We start from the raw sequence: 23,031 nt of genomic DNA on the forward strand, positions 1-23,031 counted from the left end.
ATTTCACCAGCACATAGTTTTTTTATACATGATTTTGAGATTATTAAAAAAAACAAGCAACTGCCGATTTTGATGTTGTTTTGTTATGTTATACATTCATAAAACTAGTCTTATGATCAAAATTTAAGTATTTCAGGAATTTTTACATATTTGGTATTTTGGCAAACCTAATTTGAAGAAAACATAAGTTAAAGAAATTTCGCCTAAATATGTTTTAAATTTTGAATTTGTGTCCACTGTGACCCTTTCTCTCACACTCTGTTTAACTCTCGGAGAGCACGATACGGCATTACCATTCACCTACTAGCCACGAACTATCGCACGCACCCACCACTGAGCAGTGCTGCCCTGGTTGACTTGTGCCGCCCTGGTCCGATTGCTCTGGTCCGTCAGAAAAAAACAAGTGGAAAAGCAAGAAAAATCACATTTAAAAATTGCACAAAATTAGAGTTAAACTAAACTCATTAACGAGGTGAACTGAAAATGTAAGCAAAAACAGTCGTTAAAGCAAACGAGCGCGATTCGGAGGCAGTGTATGCTGCAAATGCAAGCTGCACATGTATGTGTATACGCGTGAGTGTGCGTTTGCGTAGGAGGCACCAAAATAACAACAGCAATCGCAGTAGCAACAAAGAATCGGAATCGAACTCGTACTCGTACTCGAAATCGGGTTAGCCACTACCATATGTCAGCAGAGGAAACAGCAGTGCCAATGCCCAGCCAATAAATTCCCAAGGAGCCATAGGATTAAACCTCACAGATCCACGCCCTTGACAAATCACCAGTGTCAGCCTTTAGCCAAATCGAAACTGGAGGCCATCGCGTGCTCCTCTTAGAGCAGCAACTGCAGGAGGAGGAGGAGGAGCACCCGGAAGCAGTGGCCAACGGCCAGCCGCACTTTGCACGCCCGCACTATGGGCAATTGCCTGAAATGCTTCCAGTCTGCCGCCGAACAATCGATGCCAACGAACGCCTCGTCCCCCAATTCACACAATTCCAACGCCTGCCAGACGGCCACCAGCCTTGCAAACTGCTACGATTCGGTGGGCACTAATCCCAATGCCAACGAGCGCTGCGCCCTCGGTGGGTATTTCATAATTAATAAACCAAAGTCTAAGTCTAACCCTTTCTTTTCCCCCAGAAACCGATGAACTGCTCTCTAGCCGAACTCCACTCAAGCCAGCAAAAGCAAACAATTGTGATACTAAGCGTAATAGTTTTAAGTCTTTAGGTTTGCTTAATGGCAGTGCGCCCACCATGAGCGATATCATAACAACTGGTGAGTCAGCAGCGTTTGTCAGCGTCGCTATAATAAAACACCCATAATCGATTCTGTGCTTTTAGCTGTCAAGGAATCCATGGAGGTGTCGCATCAGGCACTGAACAAACTATTCGACGTGTACAAAGATCCGGACGACGAGGATATGATACTCACGGATGGAATCGAACGCCTGTGCAATGACCTCAACTATCAGCCCGATGAGTTCGCCATTCTGGTCCTGGCGTGGTGCCTGGATGCCTCTCAGATGTGCCGCTTCACTAAGGCGGAGTTCATCGAGGGCCTGCACAAAATGCGGGCGGATACAATAGCCAGCATCCGGGTGCGGCTGGAACAAACGATCGAGATGCTCAAGGCGGACGCCGAGATGTTCAAGCAGTTATACCGCTTCACCTTTCGGTATGTTGCTGCCTCTACGCTACATCTGATTATATCTAATATTCCTCGTTCTTAGCTTTGGCCTGGAGCCCGATCAGCGCGTTCTCTCTTTAGAGATGGCCATCGACCTGTGGAAACTAGTGTTCACTGTACAAACACCTGATCTCTTCTCCAACTGGATACACTTCCTCGAAAAGCACCCGAATATTCGCCGCATACCGAAGGATACATGGAACATGTACCTCAACTTTACGGAACAATGTGATATACAAAATTACGATGACACCGAAGCGTGGCCCAGTCTGTTCGACGACTTTGTCGACTATGAAAAAACGCGGGCAATGGTGTCGTCGGGCATCCACGACGATGACAACAACAACGACGATCCCCTGCAGAGCCACGTGAAGGCCGGGGATTCGGGTCTCGTGTCGTAGTAGCAGTCTCCATGTCTCTTCAGGGCCAAGCAACGTTCAACTCGCCAATAGAAATTAAAGAATGTACATTTTCACCTTCACTGACGACTCGCTCTCTCTTGCTGCTGCTTAAGTTCCCTCTTAAAAACGAAAAACACCCGTGGCTACTGAAAACGAACGATGCGGTGCTGGCGCTGCTTGAGGACGGACTCCAACTGCCATCATTAGCCAGCTCTTATTATTGGCTGGCCAACATTCTGGCCGGAGCAACAACGGACGCATTTGTTTATGTAATTAAAGACTTATCGACAAGAATTTCGGAAAAGCTCAATCATCGGAAACCACATGTGTATATACAACTAAAATGACTTGAAGGCGGAGCAGAAGGCAGACCATATAATACTTAGTAACTAATTGATGTATTATTTTAAACAAGATTGCAACATTTTATGGCACTTAAATATTTAAATGCATACAATTACATACTTAACTGTAAGTAGTGGATGTGAATTAAATAAAAGCAACTAAAAGAGTAATTGCATATGCTAGTTAATTGAGTTTGTTAATTATATCAATTTGAAGAAGATGCTTTTTAATAGTGAGCACATCACCTTTCCAGACTGCATACAAGTTTTCAGATTATTTACAGAGATTCAACCCGAACAGATCAAGCTTTTAATACAAATTTTAAAAATACAAATTGTTAGAGATTTAGGCACCCTGAATTGAAATCACCCGCCTAGATGCAATATCATCGATTACCTTATCGGATTACCAAACCGATAACATTGCATCTTTGCAACCTTGCCACATACGTATATATTTCACAACAGCCCTGGTACATTGAATTACTATTTTGCCTGATAAAAATTTATAAAAATCATCGTGATCCCCGCCAGCTGCCTACAATTAAGTGTTGACGTAGATACTTAAAACAGTCTTAGAAATTCCCGCCAGGTGGACAGGAGATCAGTGTGTGCAGCTTTGACCATCCAGTGATTCACGGCGTTGACATTGAAAAACAAATGCAATGCCAGCACAGTGGGCGTAAGCAGGCGGAAAGGGGAGCAGTTGCAAGGATACCGCAGCGCAAGGATACGGTCGATAGGTGCAACTGCCCACTGTCCAGCTGTCCAAGATGCCTTGCGAAAGCTGCGCCGTGGAATTCACGGTGTTTCGTCGCAAGCGCGCTTGCTTCGACTGCAAGTGAGTAATGCCATCATGAAATAATCGTATCCGAAATTTCGGGGAATCACCTGAATTATTTGATAACCCACGTACAGACGTTACTATTGTGCCAACTGCATTGCGGCCAGAAGATGCCAGCGATGCTCGGTCTTCGCTCAGCGTCCGCTTTTAAGGACAGATCTGCTGAAGCTCAAACCCAAGGACCTAATTTTCTATCTGCAGTCCAAACACATCTCCACTGAAGGCTGTTTGGGTGAGTCACTCTGCTTTGAAATCCCCCGAAATTGTAATTAAATATACTATACTATACTTTACCCCGCAGAGAAAGAGGAACTGGTTGGTCTGGTCCTCACCCATGTGGCCCAGATGGACAGGAGTCGCGGGTCGAACGCTTCCTCCAACAGTCCGGGTCGGGGTCAAGCCAACCCCATTGACAACCTCAAACAGTCGTGCCAAAACTTCTTCTCCAACCTGAGCGACAATATAAGCGATTCGCTGGCCTCTTTCGACTCAAAGGCCACTGCTCAAAAGCCGCCGGAGAGCAGACAGTCGCCGGAGGCGCCCACCCACATCTTCGAGCAGCCGCGAGTGTCCAAACGAGAGATTCCCACATATGCTAGTGCCGTAAACGGCGGACCACAACGGGTCCATGTCCATCAAGAGGCAACTGCAAGCTCCACTACCAATGGAGGCAGCCGGAACAGCAGCAGTCCCTCAACTTCCACGCAGGCACCCAATAATCGTGATGCCAGCAGCAGCAGCCAGGCTCCGGTAGTTCAGAGGCGGGAGCAGGAGCAGGAGGAGGCGCCTAGCAAGTCAGACTGCGAGTGCTCTGACGACGAGATTATGGCCACGTTTAGTGAGCGAGTTTCACTGTCGCTTAAAACCGATAGCAGTGGCCGAAGGGCCAACGCTCCTGCAGAGCCTAGCTCTGCTGGGCTTGTGGAAGGAACAGATGGCGCTCGGGGCACAACAGCAGCCAGTCCGGGTTGCTCCAAGCAGGGCTCGAGCAGCTCCAAGGCGGATGCCTCCTCACAGTCAAGCTTCGAGGAGCTGGGCGCCATTGGGGGCATCTCCGACGAGAGCAAGGCCACAACGGACACGAACAGCAGCCATCTGGACCAGTGGCAGGTGCTCGAGGTGAACCGAATCGAACCGGCTGCAGAGGAAACGCCGACCACAAGTGCCGCTGAAGAGATCCTGGAGGTTACGCTGCGGAGCAGACCAGCAGTCGAGGGTGAAGATGGCCAAATGGGCGAGAGCACACAGACGCTGAACATTGAACAGCGCCCGGCTAATCCGAGTCCTGCACTCCATCCCGCCGTGCCGCAGCGCACAAAGAAGGTGACCCGGCGACGCTCCGATGGCTACTTGAATCGGCCCCACCATTCCAGCGATGACGAGTCCCCAGTGGCACCGAGTGGCACTAGACTCAGCCTGGGGCTTTCAACGCTTAGCGAACAGCCAGAGAACGGTCTCCATGCGCACTCCCATCGCCAGAGCTGCCAGCGCTGCGGTAAGAACAAAACAAACATACGCCGGCATGTGGAGAAGATGCGGCGCCATCTGGAGAACTCGCAAATGTCCGAGGAGGACATCAAGAGGGAGCTGCAGGAGTTTCTCACGTACCTGGAGCAGCGCACCAAGTCCGTGGATGCCTCCGATGCGGAGAGTCACGCCGTTTCCCCGCTCAGCGTGGATGCGATTAGTGTGGCAGCCGGCGGCAGATCCCCGGACATGCCCATCACGCCGAACATTGAGTTCTCGCCCACTCAGGACGACGATATCCGCTGGGACGACGACGAGGGCATTCATGTGTATGCGGCACCATCGGACTTTGAGCCGGCCGCCGGCATTGATTCACGTTTCGTCAATTTGGAAGACTTTGAGGACTTGTAAGTGGTCTACTATCTCCTAAATCTAGGGTTGGTTTTAAGTATCTTACGATATACAGAAAAGACTTGGAGGGTTTGACGGTAAAGCAGCTCAAAGAGGTGCTCATGTTGCACCGCGTCGACTACAAAGGCTGCTGCGAGAAGCAGGAACTGCTCGATCGGGTTAGCCGGCTATGGAAAACCATGCGCGAGTCTCCAGGTGAGCTTTGGACGTTTGACCGTAATTTCACCTGTTTAATACTTGAACTATTTATGCAGCTGTGGAGAAACTGCCCACGGATGAGCTTTGCAAAATTTGCATGGATCACGCAATTGAGTGCGTTTTCCTCGAGTGCGGCCACATGGCAACCTGTACGAACTGTGGAAAAGTACTGAACGAGTGCCCGATTTGTCGACAATATATTGTACGAGTTGTAAGGTTTTTTAAAGCATAATGCTAATGCTAATGGTGACTGGACATGGTCTAATGCTGGTGGCCACCACAAGGCACATCCAGCGCAGGTGTACAGCTGTACAGGAAATCCGGACGGTGGGACTGCAACGTAATTGTTTCCTTAAACGACGCGAGTGCAACAATAATAATTATTTAAATTTTTTGTTTCTACTATGTAGTATGTTGCCAGTATATATGCGTATATATAGTGTACACCCTGATACCGCTTTCAAAGTGTATTTAACTATTTCAAATGTGAAATACTTTTGCTATTTATTTTGTTTGTTCTTGTTGTTTGTAAAAACGAGAGGTTATCTAGATCAACTAACATTCCTATTAGCCGCAAAAAAGATTTAATCTGTTATTAACAGTTGTAAAATCTCGTCTAGATGCGCATTTAAACAATAAATATTTTCAAATATCCAGTCTTCTGTGGGCATAGCCATTATAAACGGGGACTTTCCCTTAAACAGATAATAATATAGGTACGCCTAGGTTTTTTAAAAGTTATCGAAGGAGATAATGATCACGCGGCAATTCCCAATTGGTCAGTTGCTTGGGGTTTGTCCAAATCCTTGACCTTTGCGTTTTCAAATATTACTTGATATTTGGAATTTTTTAAATTAATTAAATAATTAATTTTTACGGCTCTCTTTTATTATTTCCTTTATGACATAAAAAACCCGAAGATCGTTTCTGCAATTGCTATATGAGTCAGTAGTCTGATTTCCTCACTCAGACATTAATATAAAGAAATTATAATCGAGTATAGAAAGAGATTAAAAGTTCCCAGATTTCTTGGACTAATTCGTAGGAAAACCATACATGGTAAAAAAAAAAAGCTATTGGATTGTATTTCCAGAATCCCTATGATTAATGAGGAATTCTTAACAATGCCTGTTGGTTCTTTGGTGACCTCATCCATTCCCCATTTTAAACAAGATGTCTTCAAATACAACAGTCTTTAATCAGGTTAAACATTAAACTAAGTGTAGTGACAAGAGCTGGGAGACAGCGCGATGACTAGACGGGGGAAGAGAGACGAGAGGCGAACCGATCGGGAGGCTCAAATTCTGTGGATGCGCAGATCCAGCGGCGATTCCACGTCCATCTTGACGAAGAAGTCCTCGCTCTGGAGGTAACTATGCTGCCGCTCGCTTAGCCAATAGCTGGGCGAGAACTCCGCATCTGGCTTGGGCTTCAGCGAGTAATCGCTGGGCTCGTTGTTGGAGTCATCGTAGTAGCGGGTGGAGGCGGAGGAGCAGGTGGACTCCACACTGCCGGCGGCTGGAAGGCAGGTGAAGGCGGACTCGCTGCTGGACTCCAGGAGACACGGAGCGCTGGGCAGGCTGAGGGGCTGGCTGGCGATCAGGTGGATGCTGTGCTTGAAGGTCTTCACATGCTTTCGCAGCGATGAGGGATCCGTGTAGCGCTTCTGGCAGCCGGACACCTTGCACATGTAGGGCTTCTCCATCGAGTGGGTGCGGGTGTGCTTGAACCGGTCCGAGGAGTTCGAGTACGCCTTCTGGCAGCCCTCGAAGCTGCACTTGTACGGCTTCTCGCCGGAGTGCGACCTGATGTGGATCTTGAGGTTCTCCGCCCGCGAAAAGGACTTCTCGCACAGGTGGCAGCGGTGGGGCTTCTCCTTGGTGTGCGTGCGGGTGTGGACGAGCATCTTGTAGCGGGCATTGAATCCCCGCTCGCTGCGCTGGCATCCCCGCCAGCGGCAGTAGTAGAGTCCATCTGTGAGCGAGGCGATCGCGTGTCTCTGGGTCACGTGTTGAGCCAGTGCCTCCAGTGTGTCAAAAACTCTGCAATGATCAGAACAAAATCAGTGGTTAGTTATGAAAATCATTCGTTTTATTGGCAATTTTATCAAATGAATATTATCTCGTAAATACGATCCAAAATCAAATACCGTTCTTAGCCATAAATAATATTTAAGCCCTATCGTATTGACCCAAATGTCATATTATTATCGCGTATTAATGCGTACTGGTTAATCAAAAAGTTCAGTCCAAGAGCTCAACAAATACCAGGCTGCTGCATTTTTCTGTATAAGAGCTTAATCAGTTTTAATGAAAAATGCAGGGGTTTCATAAAACAGAACAGAATAATGAAAGTTTTCCATATTCTCTCATGCAATCAACAGCTAGAAAATGTAAAAAATTCAAATTCCTAAATTTTACTATAATTTTGAATTCTTTATAAATCTGTTTCTGATTTTGTAAGTATTCAGTTTAAATATTTAAATGAGTATTTTTCCAAGAAGCTCGTTTCATAAGTTTAAAATTAAGCTCAAAGCACGGATAGGGGGTTCTTCCCCTCAATAAAATGTAACGTAACTTATGACAAATTGTTGCAATTTCCCCCTGAGTAATGCAGTAACACAATCGATGCTTACCTATCGCACTCGATCCAGTTGCACACGAAATCGCTGGTGGTGCCGCACTCGCTGCCGCTGCTGCAGGACTTGCTGTCGTCGGGGAACTCCACGGGACTCCGGCAGATCTCGTCCTGCTGGCCGTGGGCCTTCATGATCACGGACTGGGTGCGGTGGCTATATCCGTATCCGGCGAGGGGACGCGGCGGCGTAATAGGCGGCGTTGGGAACCGGATGTGCTGCATCTGCTGGTGCGGCTGATGCTGACTGTGGTGATCCGCCAGCCAAGTGCCGGAATCCGTATATCCGGCTATGTAAGGCGGAGTGTTGTACGGCGTATAGTAGCCGACGGGCGGCTCGTATATCCCTCTGGTGGGGCCGCTGTTGAAGATTGACTTTTGTACTATATCCATGGCGATTGAAAGAATAAGTTGCTTTCGCTAACGCATTTGCCGATCGAATGAGCCGCTCGCCTCCGGAGGTTCGTGTAATATGCGAAACTCGGAGCGTGATAAGGGGTCGGCCAGACGGACAGGGAACGCTTATCAGTGCCGAAGGCTGCAGACGGGTCCGGCGGGGGAGTGGCGACAGGGGGGAAAGGGCGGCGACGACGACGACGGCGGCGACAGACGGAACCAAAACACTGGAGGGCAGAAGAGCAGGTGCGTAGCGCACGGAGGCGCGGGCGGTGGAAAAAATCCACTGGGGCAAGTGGATCTGGGGCAAAAGCACACACTACGTGAGTGTAACTCCGTACTGCGGATCACGGGCGACCGAAGGGGCTGGCCAGGGGGAGCGGTCTGGCAGCGCTTATCAACGCACAAGTGGAAAACCAACCAACCAACCAGCCAGCCAGCCAGCCAGCCAACATATGTACCATGTACATGTGTGCGCTCGATGATCGCTCTTTGGGGGGCAAGCCTTATCGCCCGGTGCCGTCTGCCTGACTTGCACTTCGTACCGCCAAGCGAATTCCCTGCATCCCCGCCCTGCGAACCGATTCGCCCCACCCTTTCGCTCGGAACAGGTACGTCAACATCTGTCCCCGTGCACTCAGAGAAAAACTACTTAGGTGCTCGGGAAATCAGGGTAAACTAGCTACATCTAGAATCAACATTATACCATGAGCCATAATGTTTTGGGATTCGTTATTCTAGATTATGAAGTCATGCCTCAAGATTGTGTATTTAGAAACAACAATCACTTCAAGTTGTTGACATTACAATATTTTACCGATTTCAATGACATTTTTATTTTTATTTAATTTAAAAGATAAATAAAAAAAAAGAAAATAACATACTCATCAAATGTTTAAGAAAAACGGATTTTAAAAAATTCTTTCTTTTGGGAAAGCCCTGATTTAGAAGTTCAAAAAGTAATAAGTTCGCTTAAACTTGAACTCAGATAAGTACAATGTGGTAAAGAATTTCTTTGTAAATATTGCATAAAGATAAACAATTCAGGGTCCATTTTAGCAAGTCAAAAATAGGATAAACTAAGGCAGTGTGACACTCAGAATCCCACAATAGAAAGTTTATCAGATTCTATTTTAAAGTACTTAAGATCATTTTAAGCCATGCCTTAATTACTTTAAATGCGTAAGACCTATTTTCTTTATTTATAATTTTACGATTTTATCAGGACTCGTTGAGTTTTTAAGTACATATATCTTTTAACGTAGTATCCCAAACCCAGAATTTCATTCTTAGGTTTGGCCGCCGTTTTCACCTCAGTGTGTGGGCGCTGCGTCTGGGGACCGCTGGATGCGATAAGGTGGTTATCTCACGGCAAGTCAACAAATGCCGCCACATGCCGCCGCTCCATATCTTTCCGGGCCCGAAAACTTTCTGCGCCATGACGTGAATGGCACGACGGGAAGCGGAGTTGCGCTCTGCTGGGTGGTGGTGGCTATAGCTATTAGCTGTTGGCTATCAGCTATCGGCGTTATCAGGCGGCGGCGGCGCTGTCTGGACTCGTGAATCACTGGCGGAGCAACCTTCGCTCCACCTTCGCATAACACCCACCCCGCACCAAACCACCAAGCCAAACCACCACCCACCGATCGAGCGTAATCCGGGCGAGTGCACGGGCCACCGAGTGGGGTCCCTGGCTTACGTAAAGACAACACGACATCAGGGACTTTGATAAGCCCTTGTCCTCTATCAGCAGAGCGACAGGTGGACTGCCATTTCCAGTTCCAGTTCCACTTGCAGTTTGTAATTCGTAATTCCCAATCTCCCTGACCAGATGCCGAATCATGATTTATAAATAGATAGGGGGTATAAATATTGTACAATATATTGTGCACAATCAGACCACAGACTAAAGTACAGTTGCGCCCGGCGAGGTCAGTTCAGCGGAATCTTCCGAGGTGCGGCCTTGGGGCTTTTAGAAACCACATCCCACCCCGCCCCAAAATTGAAGCAGACCAGTCGCAACCTAATTTTTATGCTTTGCCCGTGGCTGACGGGCAATTAAATAGCCCAGAAAATGAGTAAAAAATCCGGATTTTCTGCCAGCCGATGTGAACTTTGTATGGCTCGAGCGTCCGTCGATAAGACCGGCATTGTCTCGCCTCCTGCTCCTCCGGATGCTTCTCGATCCGAGCTGGAATCGTGGAATCGGTCTCCCCCCCTCGGACATTGCAAAAGTCCAGAAGCAGAAGTTCCACAAACTGATAAGGAAAAGGAATAATAAAACACCAACGAACATTGGCGAACATTGGCGAATTTCAGCTTGGGGATCCGAAGCGTGTGCGCTTATTAATTTTCCGTGATCTGAAGCTCGGCGTAAATAAAAACAACTGGGCGACAGACACTCGATCCGGATCGAACTGGATTCGCAGGGTGCAGTCCGCCGGCCGGAATGATGTTCAATATTTCTATCAAATTAACAACACTCGACCGATAACCGGCGGGGTCTGGATGGCTGGCAAAGGTGGCTGGTGGTCCGATAAGCCCTGCCGGCAAAGTCGGCTTGTGCCTCGGGATCCCCATCCGATGCGATCCCATCCGAACCAAGTTGACCGGTGGGCGTGCGCCCGAGTTGGGGGTTTATCTCCGCCGAGATGCAACTGTGCAGCCGCCGTGGCGAGAAGGGTCCATGCCCAACCGAAGTCCAGTCCGCTTATCGCTGCCGTGGAACCCACTGGGCGCTGATATGACTATGCTAGACCCGCGGCAGAAGGCTAATTGCTTTGTTGGCTCCACCGACAGACTTCCAAAGTCCAGGTCCCATGTACCGCCAGCTGGCTGGCCAGCCAGTCATCACAATCACACCGCGAAGGGACATGCAACCGAGGCATGGATCCACCACACGCATCTCCACTCCAATCCGTTTATTACAGTCTGCTGCTCAAATTCGGCCGACTCGGATCTAATATTTATAGGGCGCTTATCGCCAGACACAGATATGGCCAAAAAGGAAAAGTTATTAGGCAACTGGGGGAACCGAAAAATAGCGGAGAAAAAAAAAGCATTCCAGACATTCGTGGGAGCCCACAAAACCTGGAGCGCAGACCTTCCGGCTGGGACTCTATTTTTATACCCGTTCAATGGGTGTTGCTATTTAGGAGCGATATGCTATTGTTTCTGTTACCACTGCTGATACGCCTGACAATATCTCGTCTAGACTGGGCATTATTATGAGAGCCAAATTTTGTTTTCGTATTTTCGTGGGTTTTTTTTTTTTGCTTTTGTATTTCTGCTTGGAAGTTTAGCGGAAAAGTTTCAATGGCACATCCATGCGGTATGATCCAACAACAATTGCACAACGCCGCTGGGGTCTTTTTCATTATATATGACTGGCATTCTTGGCGGGGGTAATTTAAACGCCTTATCACTCGATTTAGATTTACGATTGGCGGGCAGGAAGCAAGGGCGAATTTCAGTCTGAGAATGCCAATGGATATTAAGTGTGTCTAGTCCTACGATAGGCAAATCAATATAGAACGACTTGGAAAAACTGCCGTCCCAGAGTCCATCTGACTTTGCTAGTTTGGGACTTTTGAACAAAACACGACGTAAACTTTAGGTTTGTACATAAATTATGAAGAGTTCTTTGTAAGGAGATGATTTATAAGAGACTCCTTAAGTACAGCTGTGTTCATAATAATAGCAGTGCTGATGACGTAAATGTTTAAGATCGAAAAATCATAGTATAAACACTAAATTGGGACAAATTTGGTTTACATCAACATAATATATTTAATCTTAATTATGTTAACATTTGTTTCAGTTTAGTAACTCCATTTTTTTTCGAAAATATACATAATAACAAAATAATAACGACAAAATGCGCTGTTCATAATAATAGCAGTGTTACCAAAAACAATTAAAAAATTCAACAAATCTTAAAAATAACTTAATACAAATAACAATAATGATAAATATTAACTAATATTTTGTCGGAAAACCTTTATTGGCTATTACAGCTCCACACCTCCGTCGCAAGGAGTCCACCAAGTCCTGGCAACGCTTAGTGGGAATGTGCGCCCACGCGTCCGGTACAAATTGCCAAAGCTGCGACTTTGAAGTCGGGGATTTCTTTGCCACATATCGCTTGATGTCCCCCCATAAATTTTCAATCGGATTTAAATCCGGGGACTGTGCTGGACACGACATTACATCAATGTTTTCTTGAATAAACCAGCTCTTAGCCAATTTGCTGGTATGTTTTGGGTCGTTATCCTGCTGGAATGACCATTTTAAGGGCATATCCCACTGTGCATAAGGAAGCATAACATTTTTGAGTATGTCCACATAGACGTGTTGGTCCATGATCCCATAGATCATATGTATGCGACCCACGCCGCTGTACGAAAAACAAGCCCATACCAATATTTTAAGGCCACCGTGCTTAACGGTCTTTAGAGTGTGGTTTGGGTGGTACTCAGTGTTTGGGGGTCGTCGGACATACTGTCTTGAGCCTGTCCCACCAAACAAGACCAGTTTGGACTCATCTGTCTAAAGAATGTTGCGCCATTTCGTCACTGGCCAGTTCAAATGGCTTTTGGCAAACTCCATTCGAGCTTGGATATGCCTTTTACCAAGTAATGGCACCTTTCGGGGGCTTCGCGCATTTAAATTTCCATTTACTAATCGAAGGCGAATGGTGACGTCGCTGATCCCCAACTTCAGCTCCACTTTTACATCCCTAGAAGATGCAAGAGGATTCGCTTTGCTGAAGCACACTATTCGTCGGTCCTTAATATCGGTTGTTTTTCGTTTGGGCCCACGTGTTTTGGCCTTCCAATCATATTTAAATGGCACTGGATGCCATAAATGGCATTGGATACCATTTTGGTAGAACAATTTACCATATCTTGGATTTGTTTATAGGTTTTTCCCTGCTTTCTAAGCTGAACTATCAAATTTCTCTCTTCCTCTGAACAGTGTTGTCCTCTACTTACTAAAATTAAAATTTTTGCATGGTTATTGTGTATTTTTATTTAAATTATGTTAATAAACTTAATCAAACTCACTTTTTGCAAAATTTTTAATGTTTTTGGCACTTTTTGTGGATGAAAATGAAAAACTGCTATTATTATGAACAGCCAAAAACTTGTGATTTTGCACAAGAATGTCCAAAAAACGAAAATAAAAAGCAAATCTAATGGAACTTTTTTAGTTTTCCTATCTCTATATTCCATTTTACAAAAAAAAATGATCAAGCGATTAACTAACGAAAAGGAATATGCTAAAATTACCGTTGTTTTACTTCGTTGCTATTGCACTGCTATTATTATGAACACAGCTGTATTTAGAAGCTGCCTCCGGCATTTTGTTTAGTTGTTCGATGTAATAATGGTAACAAATACAAAACACGGCATGAAATGTTTTATACAAAAGATAAGCAAAATAAACTAAAAGTATATGTATTTTAGAAAAAAAATATGTATTGGTAAACATGTCCAATTCCATTTAACCATCGTTCCTCACTTAAAAAAAAACAATACATTGGGCATCCTTTGAAAGACCACATTGATTTTGAATTAAGAATTAAAAGAATTACCTAAACTTTCATTTAAAAGCAGAAGTTTGCTTCAAATATCTACTATGAGCAAGCAAAGATTTTTCGGGAAATAGTCAACGTTTTTGCCAATCATGGGCATAAGCCAAGTAATGATTTTGAAAATTAGACGGCCAGAAAACCGATAGTTATAAATGCTGTTTTTGACTAAAAGTAAAAATATAGTACTATAGGTAATGTCAATGAATTGTAAAGCCCAACGAGATTAAAGCGACAGAGCAATGTTGTTAATGCTCAAATTAAATATTTAGTAGCACAAAGTCACAATTCACTTTCCCACCAATCAAATGGTATGCCTGCTAATCATCACATAAACAAACCAGCGCAATACGAAATATATTCGAATTTAAAAAGCGATTCTGCGGAATAATCAACCAAGCGATCGGTGCAGCCGAACTGACCTTCACGTCATCGGGCCTGAAGAGCATGCGGGTGGCACGCGATCACTCCCACAGCAGGTGACCTCTTCTTACACTGAGCACTGCTATCGCGACACAATTGATAAAGCTTTCGATCGTCGTCTGTAAACTTACTTAGGGGCAATAAATTTATTGTACAAAAATCGGTTCTGCGACACGTTTCTCTATTTTAAAGTTCGCGCTCACTCGACCGCCGCATGACGACGTCTGAGCGGAGATCGGGAATCGGAGATCCCAGATAGTGCGATGGAGTGTGGTTGAGTGGAGTGCGAGTACGTAGTGCTGTGTCCGTGGGGTATAGCCGCTGGTCCCCGAAATAGATGGTGACCCCCACGCGGCGCCGTGTCATCGGTGGCGAGCCCTGTGTGCACGTGAACCAGAAATAAATATGTATGCGACTGCAGGTTTAAATTTATACCACATATACGTAGTACCCACTCAAGCGAAGTGCTCCAGATGCTCTTGCATGTAGGTGACTAGCGACTTTTCGAACAGAGGACCCGCCAGTCTGTCCAGTTTGAGATTGAGGCTCACATAGAATTGCCGGTGATAGCGTTTGCTTAACTTAGCAGCCAGAACGGAGGAATCGGTCTGCCCGTGTCCGCCGAGAATTGTGGAGGATATTGACTCGCTGCTGGCGGGATTGCGAGAGGGCATGGCCACCGCTAACTCCTCAAAAACTTCCGATTCCTTGGCATTTACAAACAGCATGGTGCTGCCTTGCATTTTTAGAGCGCGCACAGTAAATTGCGAGGGTCCCGCCTCCAAATGGACGCAATGTGAGGTAAAGGGAAGGGATGCCTTTGGCGGCACAACATCTCCTGGAGTTGAAGTATTTTTCAAGACTTCCACACTCTCCATTGATTGGGTATTTTCTCTCAAAATTAATTTAAACAAAAGAAAACAATGAAATGCAGATTTTGATCACCGCAGCCAGTGTTGGAAAACTAGTAAGCACAGCTGTCCAGGGCTTCTCAAGCTGTTAGAACAAATCGAAAGATAGCTTTTAAAGCTCAAGGCGCCAAATTTAAAACCATCCCGTCTATAAAATTAATAAAAGAATACAATTTTTCGCCGTTCGCAGTGTTGGTTGCATTTATTAAGGCTCTATTTAATGTGGGCGAGTTTTTAATGTTTACGTTTTGTTGAGTTAAAATACATATATACGATATTTTGTTCACAAATTACATTCAGATTTTGTTTTCGCTCCCTTTAGCGCGCGTCGATTGGTTGTTTATATGTAATATTTACGTTGTCGATTTGTTTTGACCTACTTAATTAAATACACAATCGGGAAATCGGCGAGAGTACCAAATATGGGCAGACAATTGAAATCATTTATATTCGATTTAAAGATCAGTTCCGGTTTTTATATGTAAAGAAAAAAATAAGTAGATGAAATTCACTAATTAATAGTTACGTTTTTATGTTTGAAATGTCAATGTCAGTTTGCTAAGTTTGCTTGCGGTTATGTTGTATGGATTAAATATCTTTTATGTTTGCATCTATTGGGTTTTATTTATTGTTAAATGGTTGTTAAAGTTCTTTGAATTTTTTGGATATCAAATAATTTTGATTAATTTGTTTTTATGTGTGTTTTTCTACTATAATTTGACTAAGATTTGCAACCGCGATTTGAAACTTCCATCCTGCTGCTACTTTCTTTCTTATTATTTCTGATTGCGATTTTTTTGTTTGATTTTTTTTTTTTTTTGTTAGTTTTGTTCTTTTTCATCATGTAATCAATATAGATTTGTGAATAAATATTGGAAGTGATAAACATATAGCGTTGTTATGCGGGACTGGTGCGTCCTAATCCTCATCGTCCTCAGATTCGGCCTCCTGCAGCCAAGTCAACCAGGCGTTAACTTGGAACAAAGCGGATCCTTTGCCTGGATATTTGTCGGAAATCTCCTCCTTCCACAAGACGAATGCCTCCTCCTCAATAATTTCAGATTCGTAAAGATATTTGAACCAACGGCACAGCATGCCTAATACAAGAAAAAAATATGAGTACCCTTAAATAGATTGGATGCAAAAAGATTAGTTCTTACCCTTGGGGAAGTTCTCATTGTAGCAGAATGTCTGCAGAGCGTATAGCGCCATCAACTGCAGCTCGTTTTGTCCCAGGAAAGTTTGCAGCATCTGACTGTAGTTCTCCAGCAACTGCTGCTCCTTCTGGGTCACCGACTTTTCCGGGTGCTCCTTGGGGTCCAGATTGGCCGCCAGCGTCGTCTCCTTGGTCACGTACTTGACCACCACGGTCATGAGGGCTTGAATGAAGCCCGGGTCCTTGTAGTATTTGTTGTCCACGTTGGCCTTGATCCACTTGTAGAAGTTGTTTGGGTTCGGGTCACTCTGCAGCTGCTTCAGCATCTCGGCCTGCACCTTCAGCAAAGGATACAGGAAGGAAAGCTGGCGATCCTCGAGAATCTCGGCCAATCGCTCTTTGGTGCGATCCGCCTCCGGCAGGCTGTTAATCAGATCCACCTTGCTCGCACGGAACTTCTCCTCCAGCGCATCCTTGCCGATGACCTTGACCAACTGCTGCAGCACAAGCAGGAAAAGCGGATAGTGCTGTCCGTTGTCTGTGTAGTTGGCGATGTCGTTCAGCTTCAACAGAGCCGGCTCACAACAAACGGTCTTGGCCAAAACACTGGCCACGAGGCTCGCAATCCGGGGATTGAGAGCCTCCCGCTCGTTCATCTTGTTGACCAGCTGCTTGAAGACCTCGACCACGATGTTGGACTTAATATTAGACTGTTTGCGCAGTGTCTGCAGAAGACGCACAACGCGCTCCAGATAGACATCATTTACACGGTCCAGCACATCCATCAGAAGATTGAGGCACACATCCTTCAGCGACTTCTCGGGCAGCTTCAGCTCTAGGAATCCGTCCACAAGCTCGGCGAAGCGATCTGGAGTGGCCGCAGGTGTGGTGGTATCTTCCTCAACCTTCGAATCTTCTGCTGGAGCATCTTCTGTTTCTGCCTTGGCCTCTGCATCATCCTTCTTCTCCTCGACGTCTTCCTTTGTCTCTTCCTCCTCATCGTAATAGAATTTCTCCTTGAAATACTGGCTAGCCTTCTTGGACAACTCCTCCTTGTTGGGACCCTTGTCCTTCTTCTGCTTGGCCGAGCCAGTAGCGCCGACTGGGGTGCTTGGTCTCTCGACGGAGCCATTCTTGGCCTGATCCTTGCCGTCGTGGGAGCCCTTCCTGCCTCCCTGGCTGTCCAGCTGCTCTCCCAGCTTATCTGTTGCCGATCCAAAGTTTGGCGACGATGAGGTGGCCTTGAGACCCCTCTCGTTTTGCACTCCCAGCAGAGTTCGGTTGTCAGCGTACTCAGCAGATGGTGTCGACGATGGACGCGTTGGATTAATTAAATGGGAAGTGGGTGTGCCCAGGAGAGGATAATGCGAATTGGATAGCTGACCCTGATCCTTGCCCTGCGAACTGCCTTGGTTGTTGTTGCTGCTGCTGTTGGGCGGCGTGGACATCGGTAGAGTGGCCGGGAACTTCTGATTCTGGGAGGCCGCTCGGAAAAGCAAGGAGTTGGCTGCCGGGCGCATCTGCAAGTTCTCCACCGCATCTTGGTTCGTGGTGATCAAATTGCGCTTGAACCGCGGTGCCAACTCCTTACTACCCAGCAGCTGGTTACCCCCATACTGTCCATCGTTGCGATCCCTGTCGCGATCGTTGTTCCTGCGCGAATCGTCGCGGTCCCGGTTGTTCGAGGAACCTCCTCCTCCGCTGCCTCCACCGTTCTGGTTGTGCTTGTAGCGACTGCCATAGTTGGCTCCGCCACTGCCGCCTTGGTCACGATCCCGGTTGCGATCGCCGCGATTGTTGTACTGGCGATTTTCGCGATCTCTATCCCGATTGCTGGTAGCGAATCTGCAACACGCAAATTAAATATTAATTTTTAACAATTGTTTTATTCACCCTTACTGAGCAATGGTTTTCCTTTTGATGATACTAGATTTGTTACTTCTGTAAGACAATAACCGCCACCACACCCCACCTATTTAACTAAAAATATCCCACGGCATTGAAATACTTACGGTGAGACAATCGGAGAAGCTCCCGTGACACTCAGTCCGCTAAACATGTCATTGTAGCCGCCAGGCTGGATATTCAAATGGAACCGATTCATCCAGCTGTCCGAGTCGCGATCGTTGCGCATATCGCGGTTGCGATTGGGGAACGGGGTGCGGATGATCGAGTCGTCGTCCGAGCGTATTTGCTTTATGGGGACGGGACCCTCCGTGGTGCCCAGCTTGCGCGGCACCCAATGGTTCTGGCGCAGTTCGATGACGTCCTTTAGCATGAAGCGTATCCTCGGTGGATATTCAGATGACTTTGACCGACGTTCAAGCGTCTCGAAGTACTGGTTCATCAGCTCTTTGCCCTGTTCTGAATCCAGATTCTTGCCGCAAGTCTTGAGCAGCTGAGCCAGGCATTCCATGTCCTCGCACATTTCCTGCGCACCGGCCGTACGCTTCTTCTTCTTGTCCAATAGCTCCATGATGCACTGATGCAGCACGGTCTTCGACAGCATGTCGAGCTTGTTGAGCTCTCCGATGAACTTGACGTTGCCGAGCATGCGCTGTTTGGCCAAATGGCGGCGCTCCTCCTCGTCGGCCTCATTTTCGGGCGGCGGACGGTTGTCGTTCTCGTCACGCTTCAAACGGTTGTTGAACTTGTCGCGGCAAACGGCGATCAGAAGGCGCAAGAAAGTGCACGAGTTGTTTGGTTCCTTGTCGAATGACGGGGCTTCCTCGGAAAGTCGCTTGCAGAGCTGTGCGTACATAGACGAGTACTTTGGCTCGTCCAAGGCCTTGTCGAAAATCAGCAAAATCACGCCGTTCAGAATAACAATCGAATTGAGGTCCAGTTTCAGCAGTTCATCGCTCAGCTCCTGGAACTTCTCGGGCGTTAGCTTGTTGAGAATACCCCTTACGCGCCGGAAGACGGCGTCGTTCTTCTCGCTTTGGGTAAGTCCATGCTGCGGACGCAGCGAAGGTGGTATCCAGCGTCCGGTGATCGGTGGCGGAGTGCTTGCCTTGCCCGCCTGGGATCGCTCCTGCTGCTGATGCTGCTGCTGCTGCTGTTGGGAATGCGGAGCTGCTGCTGCCGCTCCTGCTGAGTTCAGAGAAATGTTCGAAGAGTTGGAAGTGGAGCCGCCCGAATTCTGAGCGGACGCATTGCCGTTGCGAAGGGTGGGCGTGCGACTGGCCGGTGCTCCGTAGCGATCCGCCTCCGACCTGCCGTAGCTGCGAGCTCCTCCGCTCGCTCCTCCTGCCCCCGATCCTCCGCCTCCGTTTCGTTCTAGGCTGCCGTTGTTCGTGTACCGCTGGTGCGACGGCGAGTCCTCGTAACTGTCGCGATAGTTGTTGCTGCTGCTGCTGCCGTAGCCGCCACTCACGCCTCCATCGTTGGCACCGCGCGAAGGCCCGTACGAGGACTTGCTGCTGTTGACTGCGGAGCTCGCTGCTGATCCGTTGTAGCCGCTTGTTGAGTTCGAGTTGCTGTTGCCGTTCCCGTTGCCGCTGCCGTAACGTGGCTGTGGGCCGTTGCTCCCATTTCCGTTCTCGTAGTTGCGAGTGGCGCGGTAATTGCTGCCACCGCCGGATCCCGATCCTCCTCCCCCTACGGCGGAGTTGGAGTTCAAAGATCGATTGTAATTGCCATCGGAGTTGGAGTGATAGTTGTTGCGACTACCACGATGAGCTCCGCCCTGCTGCTGGTCCTGCTGGTATCTGCCGGACGAGGAGCCGCCGTTGTAGCTGTTGTCGGAGTTGCCGCTTAAGCCTTGACCCAAAATGTCACTATTTTTCGGATAGTAACGCGACGACGACGAGTCACCCTGGTAAGATCGTCGAGGTCTTGGGCTCACCTCACTATCGTGTTGGCGAATTTTGGCGGAATTCTTGCTATAGCCAGTGGAAAAGTGTCCGGTCGGTCCGCCAGATGATCGGCTGCCGTTCCTATCGGGGTTGCCGCTAATGGCCGGAGATCCTCCGTTGCCGCTGCCGCCTCCGCCGCTCTTGTAACCCGAACCGTTCGAGCCGCCCTTGCGATAGTTGCCGCCTCCTTGCTGATTCGATCCCGACGATGGCGACGAGCCCTTGTCGATCTTCACCAGATTCTTGAGGTTGTTGAACGTATCGGTCGCAGTCGTGATCGGCAAGAGATTGGGACTGGTGTTCAGCAGGGTTTTGCCGACGACCGTGGGTGTCGGTGGGGTTTGGCCACCGCAGCTGACGCCGATAACGCCGCCGCCTCCGCCACCACCGCGATTGGTTGGCTGATCGTAATTGCGCTCGATCTCACTGGGGTTGGCCGTTATTACCAGTCGTAAATCGCTGCCGCCGCCGATGCTCGTCGTATCACCGGTGCTGGTGCCTCCCTCAATGGTGATCGCTTTACCGCCCCGGAACTGATCTATGATGACGCCTGCCTGGTGCCCGTTGGTTAGGTCCCAACGCTGCGGACTGTCGTCGTAAGAGTGCAAAAGGGGAGCGGCGTCGTACGTTGATAGAGGAATGGTGGATGCTTTTCTGTATCGATTCGGGGGCGAAATGGATGCGTGCGCGGGGTGCACGGAGTGTTGTCCTTTAGGCGTCTTGACTTGGTTTCCCCTTCGCTTGGGGATTCGAACTGGATATCACGGCTTGGATGATCCTAGTTCTGGTGATCCTTTCCTGGGACACTTCAACGAAACGCACACAAATCAAACACACACACGCGTACGCACACAGAGACAAGTGGTTTGGGATTTTTGGATATCCTGTCGGTTTCGATCCTTCCTGCAGTGGATTCCTGGAGTCCGAATGTATTAGCTTGCTCCTTTCAAGTTAGAAGTCCTGCGTGGTAACACCTGGGATTGGTCTCTCCGTTACGTTACGTCACACTGGGTAATTGCCTTGCGTTTCGGGGAATCCTGCAGAGAAATCGGTGGGAAAACAGAGAATCCGAAAACCGTTACAAGTTAATACAAAAAAGGATGAGAATAGAAAAGACTAAAATATACAGGGAGTAGACGAAAAAAAAATCTTGGACCAGACGAGTCAACTATATATTACGTTCAATTGTGACAAAAACACAAAAGAAAACTGATGTGGGCAAGGCGGAGATTATTTCAACGGCCGTAAATTACGATCTCGAGGCGATTGTTATTGTTTACACTCGATTTCACTGCGAAATAACAACAACAGCACCTGGCAGGCAAACTGGAAAATATGCATTTAATGGAAATAACCTCGATGAGCACCTTCAAGTTTATTCCACTTCCACTCTCTCCCGCCAATTGCCGCATTCTCCCCACTTACTTACATACGTAAGTGTGTGTGTGCTTGGGGCATTGCCAGCTGGGAAGATTCTAATTAATCACAGGTTTAATCAATGCTAACTAGCTTTTAGCAGTTGCTAAGCTTATTTTTTTTTTTTTTTTTTGCCAAGTTACTTTCGCTCGATTGACTCATTTGTTATGGCCAGCAGTTCTTTGTTCCCGCTTTCTTTGTTTGGCATGCTCTCTCCCCACAAACACACACCCACACACACATACCGAAAAGAACTAGAAGCTGTGTCTGTGTGTGTCAGTGTCCTTTCTTTGTGTTGGGGGGTTTATGGCCTCAGCTTTGGGGATCTCTCTCTCGCGCTTTCCAGAAAGTAAGCCATCTCGCTCGCACGCGATGCTGGTCTTCTGCGCCATGGAATTAAAGTCTCTTGACCCCGGGAAATAGTCAGAGGCGCACAGCCAACAATGGGGATGGAAAAGCTGATTAGCTGAGTCACTTTTCTATTACGCTCAATTTGCTTAGCTTAATTGATTGGCAATATGAAACGAGGTAGGGGTATCTTTCTCCATTTAACAACCCTGCAATGCGTCTTTGTCTTTCTACGGGTACATACATATTTTTTAGCCTGCAGTATATTGTCGTCTTCTATTGCTAAACACCCCCAATGCGAAAACCCACCCTCTGTTGCACTGAGGCGTCGACCCCGACCCGAGGAAACACCCCCCTTTTCCGCTCAGACCCAGTTGTGGATGATTTTGACCTCAATTCGAGCGTTCGGCTCTTGTGTACAAGTGTTTATCGCTGTCTGCATATTTAACTGCCCAAGTGGCACACCCACACTGTAAAACACCTATTTTTTAGGGGGCTTCAAGAGCAAATAACTCGAAAAACCCATAAAACTATGAAGAGTCTATCATATTTTCCAAATAGTGACGAAAGCAAGGCGAACAAAGTGCACCCACACATCCGGATAAGTGTGTGAGATTAGAGAGGAACTGGAAGGCTCATGCCAAAACTGAAGCTGTGAAGTTGGAATAAAAAACTCCATCTCCAGGGGTGGGCTGTTTTCCGAGAAGAAGAGGGGGTGGGGCACTGCAGATAACTCGAACAGCCGCAACGTCAACAGCATTTGAGATTTTCCGACGTGCCGCCGCCATTTTGTGGCATAAATATGTGTACCTACACACACACCCAAGCTGACAAAACTTTCTTTGTGTTTTTTTTCAGAGTGAATCATCTGGTTCAAGTTTTTCGTCGTTTAATTTTCCCGTTGTGTTCTTGAAAACCAACACCACGGACGAGTCACGAAGG

General features: G+C 47.3%; 5 protein-coding genes across 9 annotated transcripts; 2 read left to right on the forward strand and 3 right to left on the reverse strand.

The window, feature by feature from the left end:
* Positions 1-125: 125 nt before the first annotated feature.
* LOC108096742 (DCN1-like protein 3) lies at positions 126-2,606 on the forward strand. Its single transcript, XM_017198593.2, has 4 exons — positions 126-1,083; positions 1,142-1,279; positions 1,345-1,678; positions 1,734-2,606. Exons 1-4 carry the CDS (start codon positions 915-917, stop codon positions 2,089-2,091), a joined length of 999 nt encoding a protein of 332 aa, XP_017054082.1. The 5' UTR covers positions 126-914; the 3' UTR covers positions 2,092-2,606.
* A 294-nt stretch (positions 2,607-2,900) lies between these two features.
* LOC108096637 lies at positions 2,901-6,007 on the forward strand. Its single transcript, XM_017198393.2, has 5 exons — positions 2,901-3,276; positions 3,354-3,511; positions 3,581-5,153; positions 5,213-5,352; positions 5,412-6,007. The coding sequence occupies exons 1-5, from the start codon at positions 3,209-3,211 to the stop codon at positions 5,585-5,587; spliced, it is 2,115 nt and encodes a 704-aa protein (XP_017053882.1). The 5' UTR covers positions 2,901-3,208; the 3' UTR covers positions 5,588-6,007.
* A 526-nt stretch (positions 6,008-6,533) lies between these two features.
* On the reverse strand, positions 6,534-14,620 carry LOC108096638 (zinc finger protein GLIS2 homolog). 3 transcript variants are annotated; one of them, XM_043208305.1, is made up of 3 exons: positions 14,533-14,620; positions 7,991-8,350; positions 6,534-7,397 (listed from the first exon to the last, which is right to left on the reverse strand). In XM_043208305.1, exons 2-3 carry the CDS (start codon positions 8,212-8,214, stop codon positions 6,653-6,655), a joined length of 969 nt encoding a protein of 322 aa, XP_043064240.1. In that variant the 5' UTR covers positions 8,215-8,350; positions 14,533-14,620; the 3' UTR covers positions 6,534-6,652. The 3 variants fall into 3 exon arrangements, with proteins under 3 accessions (XP_043064240.1, XP_017053885.1, XP_017053883.1); XM_017198396.2 differs by lacking the exon at positions 14,533-14,620 and adding an exon at positions 14,401-14,496; XM_017198394.2 differs by lacking the exon at positions 14,533-14,620 and having other exon boundaries at positions 7,991-8,483.
* Positions 14,529-15,392, reverse strand: LOC108096639. 3 transcript variants are annotated; one of them, XM_017198399.2, is made up of 2 exons: positions 14,857-15,392; positions 14,529-14,779 (listed from the first exon to the last, which is right to left on the reverse strand). In XM_017198399.2, the coding sequence occupies exon 1, from the start codon at positions 15,277-15,279 to the stop codon at positions 14,857-14,859; it is 423 nt and encodes a 140-aa protein (XP_017053888.1). In that variant the 5' UTR covers positions 15,280-15,392; the 3' UTR covers positions 14,529-14,779. The 3 variants fall into 3 exon arrangements, with proteins under 3 accessions (XP_017053888.1, XP_017053887.1, XP_017053886.1); XM_017198398.2 differs by having other exon boundaries at positions 14,840-15,392; XM_017198397.1 differs by having other exon boundaries at positions 14,837-15,392.
* Positions 15,393-15,485: 93 nt separating this feature from the next.
* On the reverse strand, positions 15,486-21,086 carry LOC108096495 (eukaryotic translation initiation factor 4 gamma 2; the record flags this gene model as incomplete). The annotated part of the gene is made up of 3 exons (XM_017198105.2): positions 15,486-16,409; positions 16,473-18,313; positions 18,481-21,086. Coding segments are annotated over 3 exons (4,626 nt in total), but the record flags the coding sequence as incomplete, so codon positions are not given.
* Between the last annotated feature and the right edge of the window lie 1,945 nt (positions 21,087-23,031).

Source organism: Drosophila ficusphila, unplaced genomic scaffold (assembly GCF_018152265.1).
Source record: "Drosophila ficusphila isolate 14025-0441.05 unplaced genomic scaffold, ASM1815226v1 contig_414, whole genome shotgun sequence".
NCBI lineage: Eukaryota > Metazoa > Arthropoda > Insecta > Diptera > Drosophilidae > Drosophila > Drosophila ficusphila.